Source organism: Pelodiscus sinensis, chromosome 2 (assembly GCF_049634645.1).
Source record: "Pelodiscus sinensis isolate JC-2024 chromosome 2, ASM4963464v1, whole genome shotgun sequence".
NCBI lineage: Eukaryota > Metazoa > Chordata > Testudines > Trionychidae > Pelodiscus > Pelodiscus sinensis.
Window position 1 is genome coordinate 184,579,529 of NC_134712.1, and position 20,152 is coordinate 184,599,680.

Here is a 20,152-nt window from a genome sequence, read left to right on the forward strand (position 1 = left end):
TCTGCATGAAAAATGGCTTAGTGGAGCCAGTATTTCTTGGACTTCTGTTGAATCTGGAAAAGGTAGTTTTGTCTTCGCAGAGACAAAGGGTTAACTTATCTAATGAATGAAGGGAAACTGAGGCATGGCTGCATCTGATGAAAGAAAAATAAGCCATGTGGCTGCATGCATGTACCCTTTGCCCTGAAACAGAATTGTGATTGACACCCCATTTTAGTCAATTAGAGCTTCACCTCGCAAGGAAACTCTCCAGGGCTTGACCCCATTCTTGTTAGAGAAATATGGGACTTCTAGAGCTGAACTTCATTTAATTCTTTGGCAGCAGATGGCAAATCTGCTGATCTCGTCCTGCTGATAATGATATTCTCCTTGCTGTTCACAGACTGTGTTAAATGCAGTTGAAAGTGAAGCAGCAAATATAAATAGTTCCCAGTGCCCTTTCATGAAAGAATTTGGCACAGTGTAGGTAATCTCCATACACTTGGGAGGAGGTCTAGAACTATTAGCAGTGTTTGCATTAAGGCAGAATGATGGTGTGAGTTAGCTGTCTTCTTCCCTAGTCAACATTTGTCCCTACTTTTTCAGCCAGCATCAATGGGAGCTGTGGGTATTGTAGGATATAGTAAGGGTGAGGTATGTTATAATCCTATCCATCCTTTGTCCCACTCTTGTAGAGCATTAACTTGCAAAGATGTGGCAAGTCACCGTTAAGGAGGTGAAGTTTTTCAGGGAGCACTGAGATGTATTAACTGTTTCTTTAGGTGCTATGCATCCTTCATTTGTCCCGAAAGTGACTGGGTTGACTCTATAGTGGCCCATTAGAAACATTTGTGAACCCTATATGCAGAAACCGCATAAATATGAAATGTTCTAATTCTAACTGACTCTGAATGGTCATTCTTGTCATTGGGAGACTCACAGCGAGCTCTAAATTGAGCATAAAATCTAAGAGAGATTTTCTGGAGCAGAGTGAAGAAGTGGAGTCTTTGTTCCCAAGTCATGTTCAGGAATTTGGAGAGAATATCTCCTGGACAGGACATGTGCATCACCCCAAGGAGTTTGGGACTCTTTTTAAAATGGAGGGACTGGAATTCAGGCATCAGGTCCATCATTATATAGTATGAGTACCAAATGTTGAAAAAAAATTGCCATAGAAAGAGTTTTTGTTGAATAATAGGGTCTTCTGAAACCAAATGCTTGTGATTTTTGTGGTGTTGTTGATGAAATAGCATTTTTTTTTAATTTTAAATGAAAAAAATTAAGAAAAAAAATCAATATTTAAAATTTTAATTTTGAAATTGTGCCAAAATGCCTCTCTGCTTCCCTTCTCCCTTCCTTTTTCCCACTGGAAAACGAAGATAGGTTATGTGTGAATATGTGTATAAAAACTTAAAGACTACCTTTCCTTTCCACTGTGGAGTGGAGGAGAAGAGCAATGATGAGCATAGGGCTTGGAGAGGAGTAAACAGAATGAAAAAGTCAGTGTTTTGAGGGGTTTTTTAAACATGGCTTCAAAACAAAAACCCCTTCAACACATTTTTTTGACAAAACATTTCTAAAGCTTTCACTGAAAATTGTCACAAAACTTGTTGATTCGCTATGATAATGTAACATAAATGTGAGAGAAATAACCAGTTCTTTTCTATTCTTACTCAGCCAGAGTATGCAAACATTTGCTTTTGGTACATTCCACCAAGCTTAAGAAAAACAGAGGAAGGACCTGAGTTCTGGGAGAAGCTCCATCAGGTGAGTAGTACATGTATGGCTTGCTAGTTTATTATGAATATCCCTTCTTCCAGGGTATAAAGAGAAATAGGGTCAGGATGTGCCCACCATTAACCCATCAATACAATGTAATTTTAATCCTTAGCTTGATGTTAGTAGGATTTCTAAGTTTATTATACTCTCTCTTTAGACGAGGCTAATTAAGTTTCTTTCTTCTTAAGGTAACAGAAGCAGACATTATGCAGATATTCAGGTTGCTATCAAAACTGTTGCCAGACAGAGGAACTGAGAGAAGAGGAACAGTATTGTCTGTGTCTTTTGTCTAGATGGTGCATTCATTACCTATTTCAGACACCGATTGTCCTTGGGACTTGTCTGGTGTTATCAGTGGATCATGTAAGGGAAGGTGTGCTTACGAATACATTTTCTGATGCTAGGCAACCTATAAAAGGAAGTAGGAATAGAATGGGAAAAAAGTAATGGTGAGCCTTTTGGTAAATTTTGTCACTCTTGTGGAAAATTACTAACATTTTGAAAGAACTAAATACTTTGATGGGAATAAATTAACTACAGAGTAGCCCACAGTTAAGATAAATTAGGCCTTGTCAATAGTGGCACATTTTATCACCAAAAACTGCCTTTTGGCAACAAAACAGTGAGAGTGTTTATACTACAATGCAACTTTTGTCAAGAAAAACTACCCAGTTTTGGCAACAAAAAACTTCCAGCCCTGAGAGAGACTCTTGTCTTTTCTCCTCCCTTTATTGTTGACAAAGAGCCAGTGTAGATTCTGCTGTTTGTTTTGTCGAGAGAACTGGCTTCCGCCAGTATCCCACAATGCCTTCCCTGATAGCTATGCTCAGTGTTTTGTGATTTCTGCTGCCCTGCAGGCATGCACCCCTCCTCTTTTAGAGCTCCCGGAAGTATTTGTCAGCTGAGTGAGCTGCTCTTTTTGAGGACCAAAGAGCAAATCATTGGAATGCCTCCATTCTGTCTTGCACTAGGAGCACAGCAGCAGGCAGACTGCTCCTGCAGGAGGAGGGCTAGAGTGACTGCTATGCTGCTTTGACATTCCTCAGCATGGAGAGCTCACAGAGCTACGAGGGAATCCCAAGAAGCACAAGGATCAACTCTGCCTTCCCACAACAGTGCACTGTGGAATGCTTACCCACAGTGCTTTTTTTGTAAGAAAAAAGGTGCCAGTACTCCAGGCTCAAAGTTGTTGAGCAAAGAAAAAAAAAAAAGGCTGTGCCACGGGCTAAAATGCAATCGCAGCCCCTTTAAGAGCCATATGTCCCGGGCAAGCTTCTTTCTGGAGCCAAGCCACCCCAAGAATAGGTTCTGGTACGCCAGAGGGGAGTCCCATTCAGTTCCATGAAGATGGGAAAATAGGTGCCGGTACACTGTCCCAGGGCATACCATCACAAAAAAAGCACTGCTTACCCATATTGGTTTGCTCTATCTGTCAACAGGGGAGCTAGCAATGTGGCTATGAAATGTTGACAATGGGAGGCAGAAAAACAATTTGATCAGTTTTCATTTTTGCATTTTGACAGCACTTTTGTTGCCAAACCTTCCCAGTGTAGACATAGCTCTAGAAAAGTAATGGAAATTGAAATTTGTGTATTATTGACTAAAAAACTCTGCAACAAAGTGAGCCATGCCTATTGTATGATCACCTTATAGTGTGTGGCTTGTTCTGCTCTTCTTTTTTACACGTTAATGAGGCAGTAGAAATTGAAGGTGGGGTGAGGATATGTAAATCCTAGACACACAGCTAGGAAGTCTTTTTGCAGAGCCCAGCTGTTCTCCCAGTAGTGCTCATGGCATAAAAAGATCCCTTTTGAATTAAACCAGGGTACATCTGTCTTTTGGGATGAGATCTTCTCTTTCCCAAGTGTTGTATTGTAAAAAAATTATTTATTACCTAATATTTATACAAGTCCCATAGGGAAAAATGGGCGAGTTACGCAGCTGGTGTACACCAGCAGAGCTCCATTGCTGCAGCGGAGCTATGCTGTTTTACATCGGCTGAGAATCTGGCCCTTGGTCCCTGCACAAAGAAGCTTATAACGAACATTAGGGAGTCTATGGCCTCAGGCAAGGTGGGGAGAAAAGAGAGATTTCCATATTCTACACTGCAAGATGCTGCACATATTGGGTCAAATCATGATGACCCGTTATCGCAAGATGCTTCCTTTCTCCTCCATACAAAACTGTCAGTGACCTCTCACTGTAATAGTGCCTGTGCACCTCATGGAGCGAGAGGCTGAAAACAGGGCAGGGAAGAGTCTAGAAGATCCCCCCCACACCTATTTCTTTGTGCTTGTGTAGCAGGGCTGGGGCACCAAGGAAGTGGAAGGGACAGAGTGAGCATCTTATGGCACCTGGACAAGACCAAGTGGAGTAAATGCCTTCTTGAGTGTCTCCAGCATCAAACACCACATGGCATTGCTGTGATACAAATACCACAACATATCCCATTCTGCTAGCTTTGTTCAGTTAGCTTTTATAAGGTTGGCATGGGACTGTGGATCTTGGCAGAAGGTGTGTTGTAAGAAAGGATTTTAAAAGGGAAAGGGAGTTTATGTTCAAACCAGAGAAGAGTGGTTTCTTTCACCTTTCCAAAAATCCTGGAGTAGTTCTGCAGTTATTTCACTTCTCCATCCCCAACACTGGGAAGCCAGACATACAAAACAAAGTCCAGTAATGACTCACGCTGAGAGAGAGACAGACAGGCACAGGAAATCTTTCAGACTATAGCTGAAAGATTTAAACATCTGGCGATTAGTGTCTTTAACATCAGTATAATTTGTTTACACAATTCAACATTGCTGATTTAAATAATGTACAGTAATTAATCTCAAAATCAGTAATAATTGAATTAGTAAAAAGGTGGAAGAAAAGAGGGTATGGAGCGCAGTCATACCTACATAACTGAAGATTTAAGAGACTTGTTGCACCATGTCATCTTTATTCAGTGTGAGGATGCATACGATTTTCTTCTTAACTGCTGGCACTTCCTGAATAGCCTCATTATTTCACTAAAATGAGCATTAAAAAATTAATTTACAGTATGTCTTTTCATACCATTCCTAAACTCAGTAATTATTCCATTTAGACAAAGACCAGTCATCTACTTTTTGATGATCTGCAAGACTGTGAATAATTAAGTGAGGATGTATTTTAGAAATTCCTTGCACAGTTCATTGATTTATTACAGTGCATATTCAGTGAGCTCAGAATAATACACTATTTTCTATGCCTCTCCTGGTTGATTCCCTATTCTACTGGCCCATTGGAATCTGTTCTCAGAAGATAATATGGGCCATAATTTTATGTATTCCCGTATGATATTTTATTCCAGTGCAGAGGACCAATGGAACATACTAGATGACACAAAAGCCCATAAAGCTGGGTTTAAGTGATATAATTGATTTTGTTGTGTGTCCTTTACATTGGGGTGAGTTTCATCTTTACCGTGTTTCTATATAATATGTTAGTCAGAGCATCACATTCCTGTGACATTAGTATGGCTTCTATATAGAATTATTTTAGTTCTCATACTGGCTTTTCAATCTGAGAGCTTGTTTGGATTTTGCCTTTTTGTGTTTGGATGCTATCCTTTATTGGATTTCTGGTCAAATTTGATTATAGTTGAACAATCAGAAGGCAAAGCATTCTATGAGGGTAAGAAACTTTTTCCTGCACTCCTCCTATGCAACTGTGCTATAAAACCTTAACCTTACTGTATCATTTCCCCCTTTATCTAGACTAACTCCTTCCCCACTCCTACCTGCCTTTAGAGAAAAACAGGTTACAGTGGACAGGTAGTTTTGTAAAAGAGATTGTCACATATGAAGTGTCCTCGTACATATATAGAATGAGAAGCTGTCCATCAATGCATAAAAGTCAGAGGGTTGAAATAAGGTTGCCTTAGCAGCTTCCTACTCTTACAGTATGTAACCTGCACACCTACTGGTTGTGGTTTGCTATCCCATATAGTGGCACTTAGACGACTTAGAGAGAGAGAGAGAATGAGTGTACTCCATAGCCTTAGCTGAGTGCCAACTGGCTTTATAGCTTAAGCTCTAGAGGCTCATGCACTAAGCTCTAGAGGTCCTAGGTTTGGTTCTGCCCATTGGAACTAAAGTACTAATCAAATACAAATCAGGGACCCAGTTCTGCACACCTAAAATACCCATTGACTGCAATAGGAGCTTTGAGTGTGCAAGAAATGCAAGACTAGCATAATCTGGATGACTAGTATTTGCCACATCATTAGTTATCTGAGGACAGTAGCAATAGCACAGTTAGCAAAGGGCCCATTGGTATCACTTTTAGTTTCCCTCTTCCTCATTAAGAAATTTGACTTTAAAAATGTGTACTTTGGGAGAGTATGTGTTCCTGTTTTGAATCTGTAAACCCTTGCTTACACAAGCAATTTGTAATCTCAGTAGTCTTGTGTGTTGTTGAATCAGAGTCCGTGTAAGCCAAAGAGTCCCCATATAGGGTGGACTGTATGTGAATATGCTGCTCCCATTAAATAAGTGGAGAGTTTTACAATGAAATTCATGGGAGTTGCCTTGGCTCAGTAGTCATAGTTGTGATGCACTGGAAGTTGCTCTGTAGCAATCTATAAATACGGTTTGTCGAGGTGCTTTCTGTACAATTACGTTATTTTAATGCATCTGTAGAATGCCAGCAAAAACAGGTAGAAAGAGAAAGAATGGCTCAGGATTAGCCACCTCTCCATTTGAGAATTGTTAAGGGATAATGAATGCCAGGACTCATAGTCTACGTCTAGACTGCAAACCTCTTTTGAAAGAGGCTTTTTTGAAAGCTATTTTTGAAAAAACCTTTTTCGAAAAAGAGCGTCTAAACTATAACCAGTACGTTTGAAAAAGAAAGCTGCTTTTTTGAAAGAGAGCACCCAGGCAGTCTGGATGTTCTCTTTTGAAAAAGCACAGTTTGCATTACATAGCGCCTTTTTTCGAAAGAGCACTTTAGAAAAAAGGCGTTCTTCTTCGTAAAACAAGGTTTTCTGCAGTTGAAAAAACTGCCGCGTTCTTTCAATTTACGTTCGAAAGAATGCGGCAGCAGTCTAGATGCAGGGGAAGGGTTTTTTTTTTTTTTTAAAGGCCACTTTTCAAAAAAACCCTGTAGTCTAGACACACCCATAATTTTAAATACTTCGCCTTCTCTCTAATCTACAAAACTGGTTTGAAGCAGGACAGGAAAAGGCATGTGAATTGAGGAGCTCAAAATACAGGTGGGTTTAAAGAGAAATACTCTCTCAAGCAAGTGGAGTAGTTTTTCAGGAGAACAAGACTGACCCATGGTATCCCACTGGGGTATCTGAAGGAGTTAGACCTGCAGAGATCCACATAATGAGATGGAAGCCTTTAGGCAAGACGTGCCCTTGACTCTTCATTGTTTTAAAATCCTTTCTCTGAATCTATTCTTCCTACTGTTAAAATAAACAGTGCTTTGGTTTAAGAAGGCTGTTTGCTCAGTATAGTCACCACTGGCACAGTCTCTGAAAAGAGACCTAGACAGGTCTACACTCAGTCAAACCTGTTGGGAAAGCCCCAAGGTGCTATAGATAATGTACTACTATTAAGGAATAACCCAATAGCACGTAAAAGAAAATTATGGTAGTGTTGTAGTATCTCACTAATAAAGGATGTGCACACTTTCCTGATTAACACATTTCTGAAAATAGATTTATAGTAAACTTCCGATAATCCGGCACCTTTAGGACCCAGGGGGTGCTGGATTATTAGATATGCTGGACTATTGGAAGGGGGGGCTATGAAGGGTCTGGGGTGGGATGGGGAAGATGCCACTCCAGACCCCTCATAGCCCCCACTTCCGATAGTCTGGCTCTGCCCCAGGCGTCCCCGATTCAGCCGCTGCTGGTCAGTTTCAGCAGTGGCTGAATCGGGGACTCCTGCAGCAGAGCAGCTGGGGTGCTGCCAGGTTGGTCTCGTAGTGCAGCGCCGAGGGGTGGTGCTACCGGACCAACCCGGCAGCACCCCAGCTGCTCTGCCGCAGGAGTCCCTGATTTGGCCGCAGCTGAAACTGACCAGCGGCTTACTCCAGGAAGCCCGGGGCAGAGGTGCTCTGCCCCGGGCTTCCTGGAATCAGCCGCTGGTCAGTTTCAGCAGCTGCTGACTTGGAGACACCTGGGGCAGAGCAGCTGGGGTGCTGCCGGGTTGGTCCTGCAGCCCCGAGGAGCAGCGCTACGGGACCAACCCAACAGCACCCCAACTGCTCTGCCCTCGGCTTCCCTGATTCAGCTGCTGGTCAGATTCAGCAGCAGCTGAATCGGGGAAGCCGGGTGCAGAGCAGCTCCAATTGTCCGGCTGCCCGGAGCACTTCCGGGTTCCCGATGATGCCGGACCATCAGGAGTGCCAGAGCATTGGATGCTGGACCAATGGAGTTTTACTGCATTATGTAACTCGGCTACAAAAGTTTTTTCTTGGCTGTGAATTAAAAGAAATAAGAAAGATTTAGCAAGGATTATTTTAAATATCAAAGAAATCTGGTTGAGTGGTAAGATGTAAAAATTACATGTTAGTTTTGCTTCACTCATTCAAAATTGAGTTTTGTGTTCAATACAATTTTGCATATGCCTGGTGAATTTAAAATTATGGCTCTTGGACATTTTTTCATGAATTAGTACAGCCCTCCCCTCCTCCAGTACCAGGCTTTTAAGGTCTGACACTCTAGAATGAGCCACTGACACACAGAAAAATCAGTTGGGGGCCACACACAAGTGAGAAGCAAAACAGCAAACAAAGACACAAGCCCCAAAGTGAGAAGCATACATACCACCCCCCACAATACATTTTTAGTGTCATGCTCTTTTTATTTAGTGTGATGACTGATGCTTTTGTTCCTTGGTGAGCCTCATTATGTGTGCTAGAACTGTCGCTGCTACAGTTCCAGGTTCACATGTGTTAATCTGGCATGCAGATGATGCTTTGGAGAGAATGCTTTGAAGAGAACTGGTCACAGCAATATGAATTGGCAAATACTGATGTGAATTTCAACGCATGTTTCCTCGAGTTTGGAAATGTATTGGCACTTGAAAGTTGGGAAATGCACTATATTGCCCTTTTCCAGTTGCATTTGCCACTGCTTTAATTTAGCTTTGAATGAATTGACATGAGTTTAATTTGGAAAGGAGAAGACTGAGGAGGGACATGATAGTAGTTTTCAGGTATATGAAAAGGTTTCACAGGGAGGGGAGGAGAGGAGAAAAATTGTTCTCCTTGGCCTCTGAGGATAGGACAAGAAGCAGTGGGCTTAAACTGCAGCAAGGGAGGTTTATGTTGGACATTAGGAAAAGCTTCCTGTCAGGGTGGTTAAACACTGGAATAAATTGCCTAGGGAGGTTGTGGAATCTCCATCACTGGAGATATTTAAGACCAGGTTAGACAGACACCTGTCAGGGATGATCTTGACATTGCTTGTTCCTGCCATGAGGGCAGGGGACTGGACTTGATGACCTCTTGAGGTCCCTTCCAGTTTTAGTATTTTATGATTCTGTGACATTTGCAAGCAGGGAAGTAAGAAGCTGCTTAGGTCCTTGCAATTTGACATTGAGCTCTGACAACTATTGAGCAAAGTCACACAGCCACTTTGGGTCACTCAACTTTAGCCACAGGTTTTCCCTTCATCTCCATAAAAAGTTGCAGTTCATTCCTCAGTTCATAGAACTGCATCAGCTTACTCCCCTGGCTCAGCCATCACACTTCACAATAATAAACTAAATCACCATATTGTCCTTCAAGGTCTTTCAATAGCTTTTTACACTGGTGGCTGTTTAATCCTTTTCTTTCAATAAAGTTAATGCTTGATACTGCTATCATCATTATGTTGTTCAGATGCATGGACTGTGTGCACAGATTCCCTTGATGAATGATGCAATGACAAACAATCAAATTACTTGAATCAAGACCAAGGTGATCAATTTCTTTCTTGACTAAGGCAGCTAATCCCTTCTGAGATCCAGCCATAGCTGGAGCACTGTCAGTAGTAATATTGCTCAATTTTTCAAATGATAACTGAAGCCTATTCACTCTTGATGTAACCTTCTCAAAAATGTCCTCACCTCTGGTGGTGTCATGCGTTGATACTAAAGAAAGCAAGTCCTCTCAAATCTCAAAATCTAGTGTGATTCCATGCAGGAAAATGGCCACCTCCTGTGTCTGTTGTCTTACCAACCAGAGAGTAGAACTCAAAATCAGCTGCATAATCTTTCAGAGACATTTCAATACCCTGAGCTATATCCTTAATTTGGTCTGACGCTGTCCTGTGAGATAAGCTTACAATCAAATAATCTAAGTTACTCTGGTGCCAATGAAGCTGCAGTTGCAGTGGTGCATAAATCCATCTAAATGAGGCCAAATTCTTTTTGTGATACGTTCACTCAACACTTGCTTGCATAATACTTCCATGTTTTTGTGAAAATTGTTTGCTGCGTATTCAAATTATTCTTACGTTTTAAAATGTTGTAATCTTGCAGTTGTCCTTGATATTCTTCTTATTTGATATGCTTTGTGCTGTAGTGTCTTTCTGGGTTAGATTTTTTTCTCAAGACAAATCCGGCAAAAGGGCTTGCATTTCACCACCACAAAAAAGAAGTCATTTGTCCATTTTTCGTTTAAAAATACAACGCTCTGTGTCTATTTTGCATGCAGAAGTCATTTTTAATTTGAGAAGGGTTGGAATCTTTATCTTTAAGCAACCACCTGCACCATCAACACATCAGTATTGAAGAAAGTTAGTGTGTACTAAAAATGCTATTACAAAAAGTGGAGGGGGGGAGAGGAGGGAAGGGGAAGACCTGTTGTGGCTGCCCCAGCCAGGGCAGAGGCTCGTAGGTTTACATGGCCCACTTCCCAGCCACTGCCCCGCTGCCCATTCCTCCTAACTCCAACCAGTCCACTCTCACCATACCTCCTTACGTGCGTGCAGGAGGCAGGGGCAACGGCAACCATCTAGGGCTTGGTGCTGCAGGAAGTGGCTGGAGCCTTGCCCTGCTGCTGCCCAGCGTGGCTGCCCACTTCTGCTGCCCCATGCAGGGAAGGAGCTTGAGAGCTCGCCCCATTGCCCCCTAGCTATCCATCCTCCCCATTCCAGCCACCTCAGGTAGGGAAGCAGTTCAGGGGCTTTTCCCATTGCCACCTGTTCCACCCCACTCCGGCCACCCCCATCTCCCTGTGTGCATCCTTACCTGTGGGCAGGAGGAGGGGGTGGCAATACTTTCTCCCTGGGGTTGGGCACTGCAGGAAGCGCTTCGGGGGCTTGCCAGGATACTGCCTGTGTATGGCTGAGCTGTGGCCAGCCTGGCAGGGAAGTGGTTTGGGGAGGCTTGCCCCGCTGCTGCATGGCTGCCCAGCATGTTCCTGGCTGAGAGTAGTACACACAGGGAAAGGGTTTGGGGGCTTGCCCAGCTGTCATCTGGCCTCCTCGCCTGTGTGCCCCTCCTCCCATGCGCATGCAGGATGAGGGGCCAGAAGTAGTGTCTGGATGGGCACTGCAAGAAGTGATGCTGTGTGGCCACTGGACCCCCTGCAGGCTGGTTTGAATTGTGCCATGGGCTGGCTCCAGCCTGCGGGCTGTGGGTGTTCCCCATCTCAGCTTTAGAATTATAGGGACAGGAACCAATGCCTTATATGTTGAAAACTTCAGTCCCACTTCAGAAAAAGTATAATGCATTAGGCTTCTTCATCAGTGTCACCAAAGCCACCTGCCTATTTACAATATTTGCCAAGCTTTAGGCCCTCCCAGCAGGACCTGAGGGACACTGAGGTCTCCTCGCTCTGCAGCTCCTGTATGAGTAGGCTCAGCTAGTCCTGTTCCTCCTCCTCCTCTCTCTCCCTTGCGCTTCCTTTCTTCCTGTACCTGTTTATCAGCCCTGGGCTAATTTGAACTTACTGGCCTCTGGGAAGCCTTTTGCAGCTCCCGATAATGCTTCCTGGGGCTGTAAGCCTGAGGTAGCGCATCCACATTAACAGATCCTACCTCATACTAATTTGGATGCTTCTCCATAGTGAGCATGTGCTATTTCAGATTTGTTAAATTGGGAGTTTTTAAGTCGAATTTAGTAATTTCAAAATAGTTTCCTAGTGTAGACATGACCTAAGTGACCAGGGTGCAGACTCACTTCCTCATTCTCTGTACTCTGTCCCAATGCTCCAGTTGTGGCAAAGTCCATAATGGTATAAAATGGTGATGGAAAAGGTCCAGAAAGGCAGAAGAAAGCAGAGAGGATAGAGACAAACAGGAAATGAAAACTCGAAAGATGGGGAGAGAGGCAGAAACAATGTGGTACTTTGGTGGTGGTAGGACGTATGTTTGCATGTGTGGAGGGTGGGGGATGAACAGGAGGCACTGTTTCCACTTCTTGGCTTGGGCCCTGTAAATCTTCTATGTAGCCTCAGTAAAACCTTGGAAAGCCCAATTCAGTCACACTGTCAGATGTTGAAAGAACACCTGCACCACATGTGAAATATTGTTTGCAGATGATGACTTAAAAAAAAGTATTTCAATAAAATAAACCCTTTGGATTTCAAAATATCACACTGTGAACTGCTTTTATGCGATATTTCCCAATACAAAAAAGTTAGTGCCATATTTTTTCAAACTGAAGGACCATCAACTCCAAGTATACTGGGACTTGGTAGGGCTGGATTCTTCATTTTACCCTCATTTTGTGCAATTCTAGCTCGTGTGGTCTTGTGGCCACTTCAGGTTGAGTACTGGCAGTCTCCTATAGCTGTATTTCATATATAGTGCTAAAGCAGCACAGCTGCATCCATGCAATTGGGCCACTATAACAGTTGTGTGAAGGTGCTACAATGTTGATGAGAGAGCTTCTCCTGTAAGTGTAGTTAATTCACCTCCCATGGATATAGTGCTATCTACATGGGGCATTAAGTCAGTATGACTACATTTCTCAGGGGGTATGGATTTTTCACACCTTTGAGCAATATGATTATACCAGTGTAGCTCTGCAGTGAGACCTCCCTAAATAAAAGCATAAAATAGTCTATTTTCCATCAATTTGAAATGGATGCAACATTTTACCAGGTGCAAACAATAGAATTTTGCGCTCACTTTGCACCAGTGTAAGTTGCTCTACAAGTAAGTCAGAAGAAAATCTGTCCCTTCATCTCTCCCAAAGAAGTGAATTCTCAAGACAGTCTTTGTCTCTTTGAATAGGAAATGAGGCCATGGTAGAATTAGTTTACCCTAAGCAGATGTCTAGTGACATCCTTTTCTGAGATATGATATCCTCCTTCATGGTGTTTGTTTATGAAAGATTAGAAAGGTAGATTGTCTAAGCATTTCTAATAAGGACATAACAGAGATTCTGATTCATAGACTCGGTTACTCCATTGCATTCAGTGGTTACAGTGGTGTAAAACTGGAGTGCCTCGGGGATAATCAGGCTCTGAGGATCAAGAGTTACTTGCAGAATGGCGAGAAAGAGGCACTAGCAGAATCTGCTGAGAAGAGGAACAAAGAAGAGATTGGCATGTCCTGGATTAGCCAGCTCCACTGACCCTATAACACCAGCTAGACAGAAAAGAAACACAGTATTGTTTTTAAAGATGCTAGTACTGACACAATTCTAAGAGCATAGGAAACTAGTGTAAATTTAGGCTGAATCTGTCTCATTAGCTAATCTTCAGTATACCCTTGAGCGTTAGGTAATTAATGAGGTAGCATTTTATTGCTGGGGAAACAGGCAAAAAAATAAGTAGTTTGCTGCATAGATGGAGCCAAGGTTAGAACACATGAGTTCCTGACTACTAACTCTGCCTGTATGCTTTCACTGATTCACATTTATCTGTTTCAAAATAGCTTAATAATAGCAACTATTGGAAATATTTTGCCATATTCAGCAGCATTGCAGAATCTTTTCGCTATTGCTGTAGAGGTGAATTGGAACAGAAATTACATGTTTTTCCACAGAGATTCCAGGAGACATTCAGGAACTGCTCATCACACTTTCAAAATATGATTTTTATCAAATATATCTAGAATAAACATTACTATGCTTGTCACGAAGGCAGTAGAACCAGGTTAGGAGTAATGTTGACATCTCCTGCATTTGCCAGTTTCTCTCTGATAAGCGTAATCAATGTCATACTACTTAATTTACTGTCAGCTACTTAACCCTCCCCCCCCCCCCCCCAAAGTAGGGCTCCCAGGCAGCAGAGGATTTTCTGTCTGCAGTATGATTTTGCAGAAAGTAATTTTTTTTGCCATTCCAGGACTATTTACAGTCAAATATCTTCCATTCTGAGGCTTACATGTTAGCCAGTGCATGGTGATTCATTCTGCATAATTTGTCAGATTCAGCTAGTGCGCCTAGATCCCTAACTCCACCTAGCCCCTTTGGACAACCAATTTAATTTTTGTTCTGCCTAAATCTGACTACTTACTTTGCCATATCTTTATTCCCTTTAGAAATATCACATGGTATTTAATACGATCTTTCATATCTGCTGTAGTGGGCTTTTTCCTCGACTAGGACATTTGACCTCTCTTTACCACCTAGCAGCCATACTCTAACGCCAAGAACCAAAACTAAACCAAAGCATTACAGCCCACAGAAGACTAGGCTATTATTGTCACAGGCAGAAAACAGGAGAGAATGAGGTGCACCAATGGCCAAGGTCCCCGCCAAAGTAGCCACCCCTCCTCCTAGTACAGTTACTACATAACTAACCAGGGGGAAAATTCTTTCCTAGCCCCACATGGTAATTCGTTAGATCCTGAGCATGTGCATGAGAACCAGCCAGCTATGCACTTGAGAGAGAGAGAGAATGAATGCTCAGTATCACCTCACAGCTCAGGCCCTCCCCATCCATTGTCCCATGTCCAGCCATGTTTATCTATGATGGTTCAGAGGACGGAGAATAGATCTCCTGCTCCAGTATATTGGTGAGGGATAAATCCTTTCAGGCCTTGAAGTATGCGCTTTAAGGAACATAAGACAGAAACCAGAAATGAGCCCCAGGGGTGCTGAGCCCAGCCCCTGATTATCACAATTAACCCATCATATAATTTGTTCAGCTCTCTTAAAACTAATTACGTTTTTTTGCCCCCATAACTTCTGTTCTAGAACACCTCCCCTCCTGTGATGGTTAGAAACTTTATAATTTCCACCCTGAATTGTTCATGGCCAATTAAAGCCCATTTGTTGTTGTTGTGCCAATGTTGTCCTTTAGCTTAAGTAGCTCTTCACCCTCCCTAGTGTTTTGTCGTCTCTGATTTATTTCTAAAGAGTAATCATATCCATTCTCAGCCTTCTTTTTGTTAGGCTAGAGGAGATACGGTATTTTTGTCTCCTTTGATACAAGAGGTTCTTTATTCCCCTGATAATCCTAGTAGCTTTTCTCTGCAGCTATTCTAGTTTTGAATTGTTTTTTCTTGAACATGGATGACTAAAATTGTACTCGGTATTCATGAGGTCTTATCAGTACCTTGCACAAAGCCATCATTACTTCTCTGGGTGCTGGGGTTCTGCAGAACAGGCACAGAGGAAACTGAACATGTCCTTTGCTCACCACTTCTGCATGGACTCCTTGACAGAAGGAGCCTTGGGGGATATCTGGGGTATGAAACTGGGTCTTTAGTTACTTGTTTTTAGCAGTCATAGTCCTGGGACTGGACAGGCAACATAGCCCCTTTCTCAGTCCAGGAAAAGAAAGAGCAATTACAGAGGGGGTTGCAGAGATGCCCAGCTCTCTGCTTGTGGCTTAGCTACCTGGTCAGCTCAGCTGATTGTACCCTTCCTGTCCAAGGTAACAGGTACCAGCTATTTGCTGAAAGCATTCGACTAGTTTCAGTATAATATTAATGAACAATGACAACATGTGCAGTGTGTGAAATGCTAGTGATGAAAGAAGTAATTACACATTGATGATCTGGACAATTTATCTTCCTCTAGGTAGAAGTTATGAGGTTCTCTCACTAGTAAACATGGTGTCTCCCGTGTCATTTATTTGCCAGAATACAAGACTGGACTCCTTTTTGGAGATTCTCCTTAAATATTCAGAGAACAGAGACTGTTTAACTATTGAATAATAGTTCCTTTGGTTTTCACCCCCTTTTAGCGAGGATCTGCCTCCCTTTTACCAGGGATTAAAATGACCCTGGAAATTGAACCGGTTGCTCATGTACAGTATTGCAGCCCATTGGCATTAGGTCATGAGACTCAGCTCTGATATGGGGAATTTTTGAAAGTGATGGCAAAAATATACCCAAGTTACTCATATTATATGGGAGAGTTGAACTAGGTATTACACAAAGGCAGCACATATAAATGTATGTCTAGATTGCTTCTCTCAGCCGCTTCGTTCACTGGAGAGCATACTGAGAGACCATGAAGGAGTAGGGGGTTCTGGAAGCATTGATGAGCGCCTCTCAAGTCTGGTGCAAAGCAAATACCAGAACAGTAGCTCAACCTCCACCTTTACTGTTGGTGGCTGCATAAATGGGATGATGTCTAGTGTGGGCAGTAGTTATAGGCTTCTACAGAGCTTGTGCTTTCCCTCTGACAATGGGGGGATGTGGTGCACGGGTGTGTGTGTGTGTGTGTGTGTGTGTGTGGAGGAGAAGGCAGCAAGTTTTTGTCCCTTCTTTTGCAGTGTGGCAGATGGGAGAGTCTCTCCTGTAATCTTACAATCCACGTGAAAACAGACTACTGTTAGTTTCACCACCTTCCACTGGAAGGTTAGAAGACATCAAAAGATGGAGAATCTCCCACTTCCATTGGTAGTTTGTTCCAATAATTAATCAGAGTCACAGCTGAAAAATTGTATCTAATTGGAAATTGTGTGGCTTCATTTTGCAGCTGGAAGGTCTTGTTATGCCTGTCTCTGCTAGATTAAAGAGCCCCTTAGTACCCAGTATTTTCTCCCCACAAAGGTACTTATGCACTCAGTCACCACTCAGACCTCTGTTTTGTAAGACAAACTTATAGAGCTCTTTAAGTCTCACCATAAGGCATTGTCATCCACCCTTGAATCAGTTTGTGGCTCTTAATTGCACCATCTCCAGTTTTTGAACATCTTTTTAAAAACTATGGACACCTGAACTGGACATCGTATTCTAGCATGCTCTTTTCCCTACTTCTGCTCACTCCTCCCCTGTTTATAGATCCAAGGATCGCACTATCCCTTTTTGCCACAGCATCACATAGGAATCTCATGTTGAGCTTTGTCTGTTCGAACCCCTAGATTCAGTTCTGGGGCACCAAACCCTCATTCTGTAGGTGTGGCCTGCATACCTTTTTCTTAGATGTAACCTTTGCATCTGGCTGTATTAAAAAGCATTTTGCTTCAAGGAGCAGAGCTTGCCAAGAGATCTACATCATGCTGACTGACTGTCCTGTTCTAATGATTGTTTGCCACTTTACCAGTCTTTTTATCAGATTTTATCAGAATAGATTTTATATTTATTGCCAATTACTTTGTGAGAATGTTGAATGTCAGGCCAGATATAGAACAGGATGGAATCACACTAGACATACCCTTGTTCAGTTATGACTCCCCACTAACCGCCGCTTTTTGAAATCTTTATTTAGCCAAGTCTTAATCCATTTAATGCATAATGCTAATTTTAATCCTATTATTGTTTAAATCAGAATATTTTGTGATGATAAGTCAAAAGCCTTAAAAGACTGCGGGGTAGATTTTCAAAAGTACTGAGGTGTCTAATTCTAAGAGTTAGATGCCTAAACCCTGTTTATAGATACAGCTGAGATTCATAAAACTCCTGCTTGACTGCTACTTAAGCCTGCAGCTGCGTAAACTAACTCAGGGTATGTCTACACTACCACCCTAGTTCGAACTAGGGTGGTAATGTAGGCATACCGCACTTGCAAATGAAGCCCGGGATTTGAATTTCCCGGTCTTCATTTGCATAAGCCGGTCGGCGCCATTTTTAAATGCCGGCTTGTTCGAACCCCGTGCCGCGCGGCTACACGCGGCACGGGCTAGATAGTTCGAACTAGCAAGCCATTCCGAACTATCTGTACGCCTCGTTCCACAAGGCGTACAGATAGTTCGGAATGGCTTGCTAGTTCGAACTATCTAGCCCGTGCCGCGTGTAGCCGCGCGGCACGGGGTTCAAACAAGCCGGCATTTAAAAATGGCGCCGGCCGGCTTATGCAAATGAAGCCCGGGAAATTCAAATCCCGGGCTTCATTTGCAAGTGCGGTATGCCTACATTACCCTGCTAGTTCGAACTAGCGGGGTAGTGTAGACATACCCTCAGTGAACATCTAGACTGTGGCACTATTTTGGGATACCTCTGGTATCCCAAAATAGCTATTCCATGTCTTTTGAACCAACCAGTTATTTTGAAATAGATTTTGAAATAATGGGCTCGCTATTCTACAACATCCCTATAACCCTCATTCCATGAGGATTAAGGGACGTTGTAGAATAGTGGTTTATTTTGAAAACTGGTGCTGTGTATTTCAAAATTTGGTGTGAAATAAGCTGTTTTGAAATTAGATTGAAATAAGATATGCAATTTGCCTATTTCAGTTGTGTAACTTATTTCAGCCTACGAGTGCAGTGTAGCTGCACCCTCAGTGTCTACATTTTTGCCATAAAAGTTTGCTCGGTGTCTAGATTTTTGCCTCTGCCTGAGGAGAAGAGATTTGAATTGGCATCTGCCACCTCTTCAATGAGTGCCCTAACCAATGGACTGCAGAGTCATTCTAACTCTTTTGCTGGTCCAATTCATATTTCATTATTCACTTATCTTCACCAAAGTGGAACAACTTTAGGGGTAAGATTGAGGAAGACTTGCATCAGAATATCCCATAGCCTGGTGGCTGAGCCTTGTTCAAATCCCTTCTCATTAGGCAAAGGAGACACTTGAACCAATGATTTTTCACATCCCCAAAAGTCAAAAGGGAGGTCTCATCTTTTGGCTCTTCCTCCCAGATGTTTTGTGTGGCATCAGATGGCTTCTGAGTCTGGGTCAGGCTCTATGTGTGAGATAGGCAGAGGAACACCCATATTTCTCAGTAAATGAATCACTAGCAGAGATAGGCACCTATCTCTCTGAGAGGGGTGGAGCTTTGCACATCCTTCTGGTCTGCATCTCCCATTGGCTAATTTAGTTGGTTTCATGCCTAGCATGCTGCTTTGTGGCTTATCGTTGTGGTCTATTCCTCGCCCCCCCCATTCATTGTTTAGAGCCAAGGTGCTTTATTCAGGATTTGTGAATCACAGTGTTGTTCCTGTGATTTTTTTTTTTTTTTGTCTAGGTGCCTAAAAGCTGGGTGCTACAACACTTAGGATGTGTCTAGATGTACACCGGTTAGGCTTCCTGGAGGGTTCCTCCGCCTCCAGGTCAGTGGGCGGCCACTCCGCTCCACTACACAAGCATGTAAAATAGGTCCCCAAGTCAGTATGTCCACCACCCGGCCTTGCTTCAGGTTGGGGCGAGAGCGTTCAAGTGCCCGGCCTTCCTTGGGATGGGCACGGGGTAAATAGTTTAGGGGTCCGGCCTTGCATCAGGTCCGGGCCTGAGGTAAAGAGTTCAACAGTTCCAGCTATAATGGCCTGGCTCTGGAGCAGGGCAGGCAACCACCAGAGTCCGTTCCAAAGTCCCTGGCCTTAGGTCCGGGCAGGCCAGCAAATAACACCCAGTAATAAACAGTAGTTCCTTAGCCTTGGCCTGGTTCCAGGCGGGGCAGCAAACAGACACAATTAGAGAGCCCTGGCCCAAGGCAGGGCAGAGCAGCGTCCCAACAATTCCCAGTTCAAGAGGCCCTGGCCTATCTCAGGTGGGGGCAATATGTCCTTGATTAGGAAAGCCCTGGCCCTGGTTCAGGCTGGGGCCACAAACCCTGCTTATTAGTCCCAGGGCCCAAGCCTTGCCCAGGCTATGCAACAAGCAGACAGTTAGCAATTTACAGGGAGGCCAAGCCCTGGTTCAGGCCATGGCCACAAACACACACAGGTTTGGCAGTTCAGAGGCCCAGCCCTGATTCCAGGTGGGGCCGCAAACAAACAGTCTACCAGTTTAGCAAGCCCTGGCTCTCAGTCAGGGTGGGCTACAGTACCAAGGAATATAAGTTCAGAGGCCCAGGCCTGGTGCCAGGCTTTAAGCAGTTTATCAGTTCGAAGGATTGACCAGGCCCTGGTTCAGGGTGTGGCCACAAACAGACCAGATTTGGGGGCTCCTTGTACAGGAGGGAGGCAGGCAGGTCACCGGCAGTGGTGCTGAGGGGGAGACTGTCACCCGGTAGGTGGGTGGGTGGGGGGCGCAACCCACCCACTCCACTGTCCCCCAGCCCGGGGCCCTGGAGGCAACAGAGCAGCTACTGATGGCTCAGCGGGGGCTCCAGCTCGCAACGCGCTGGCCCAGGGCTTT

The 20,152-nt window shown here is 43.5% G+C and overlaps 1 protein-coding gene across 5 annotated transcripts in view; it reads left to right on the forward strand.

Annotated features, from left to right (window-relative positions):
• Window positions 1–20,152, forward strand: part of GADL1 (glutamate decarboxylase like 1) — a 104,329-nt gene that overhangs the window by 58,644 nt on the left and 25,533 nt on the right. For 4 of the 5 annotated variants that reach the window (XM_075921977.1, XM_006134301.4, XM_006134302.4 and 1 more), the window contains one exon: window positions 1,657–1,746. In XM_075921977.1, the coding sequence (XP_075778092.1) occupies window positions 1,657–1,746 (90 nt within the window). Of the gene's footprint in view, window positions 1–1,656; window positions 1,747–1,946; window positions 2,206–20,152 lie in introns of those variants that run through there. The other variant, XM_025190298.2, reaches the window with a different exon arrangement.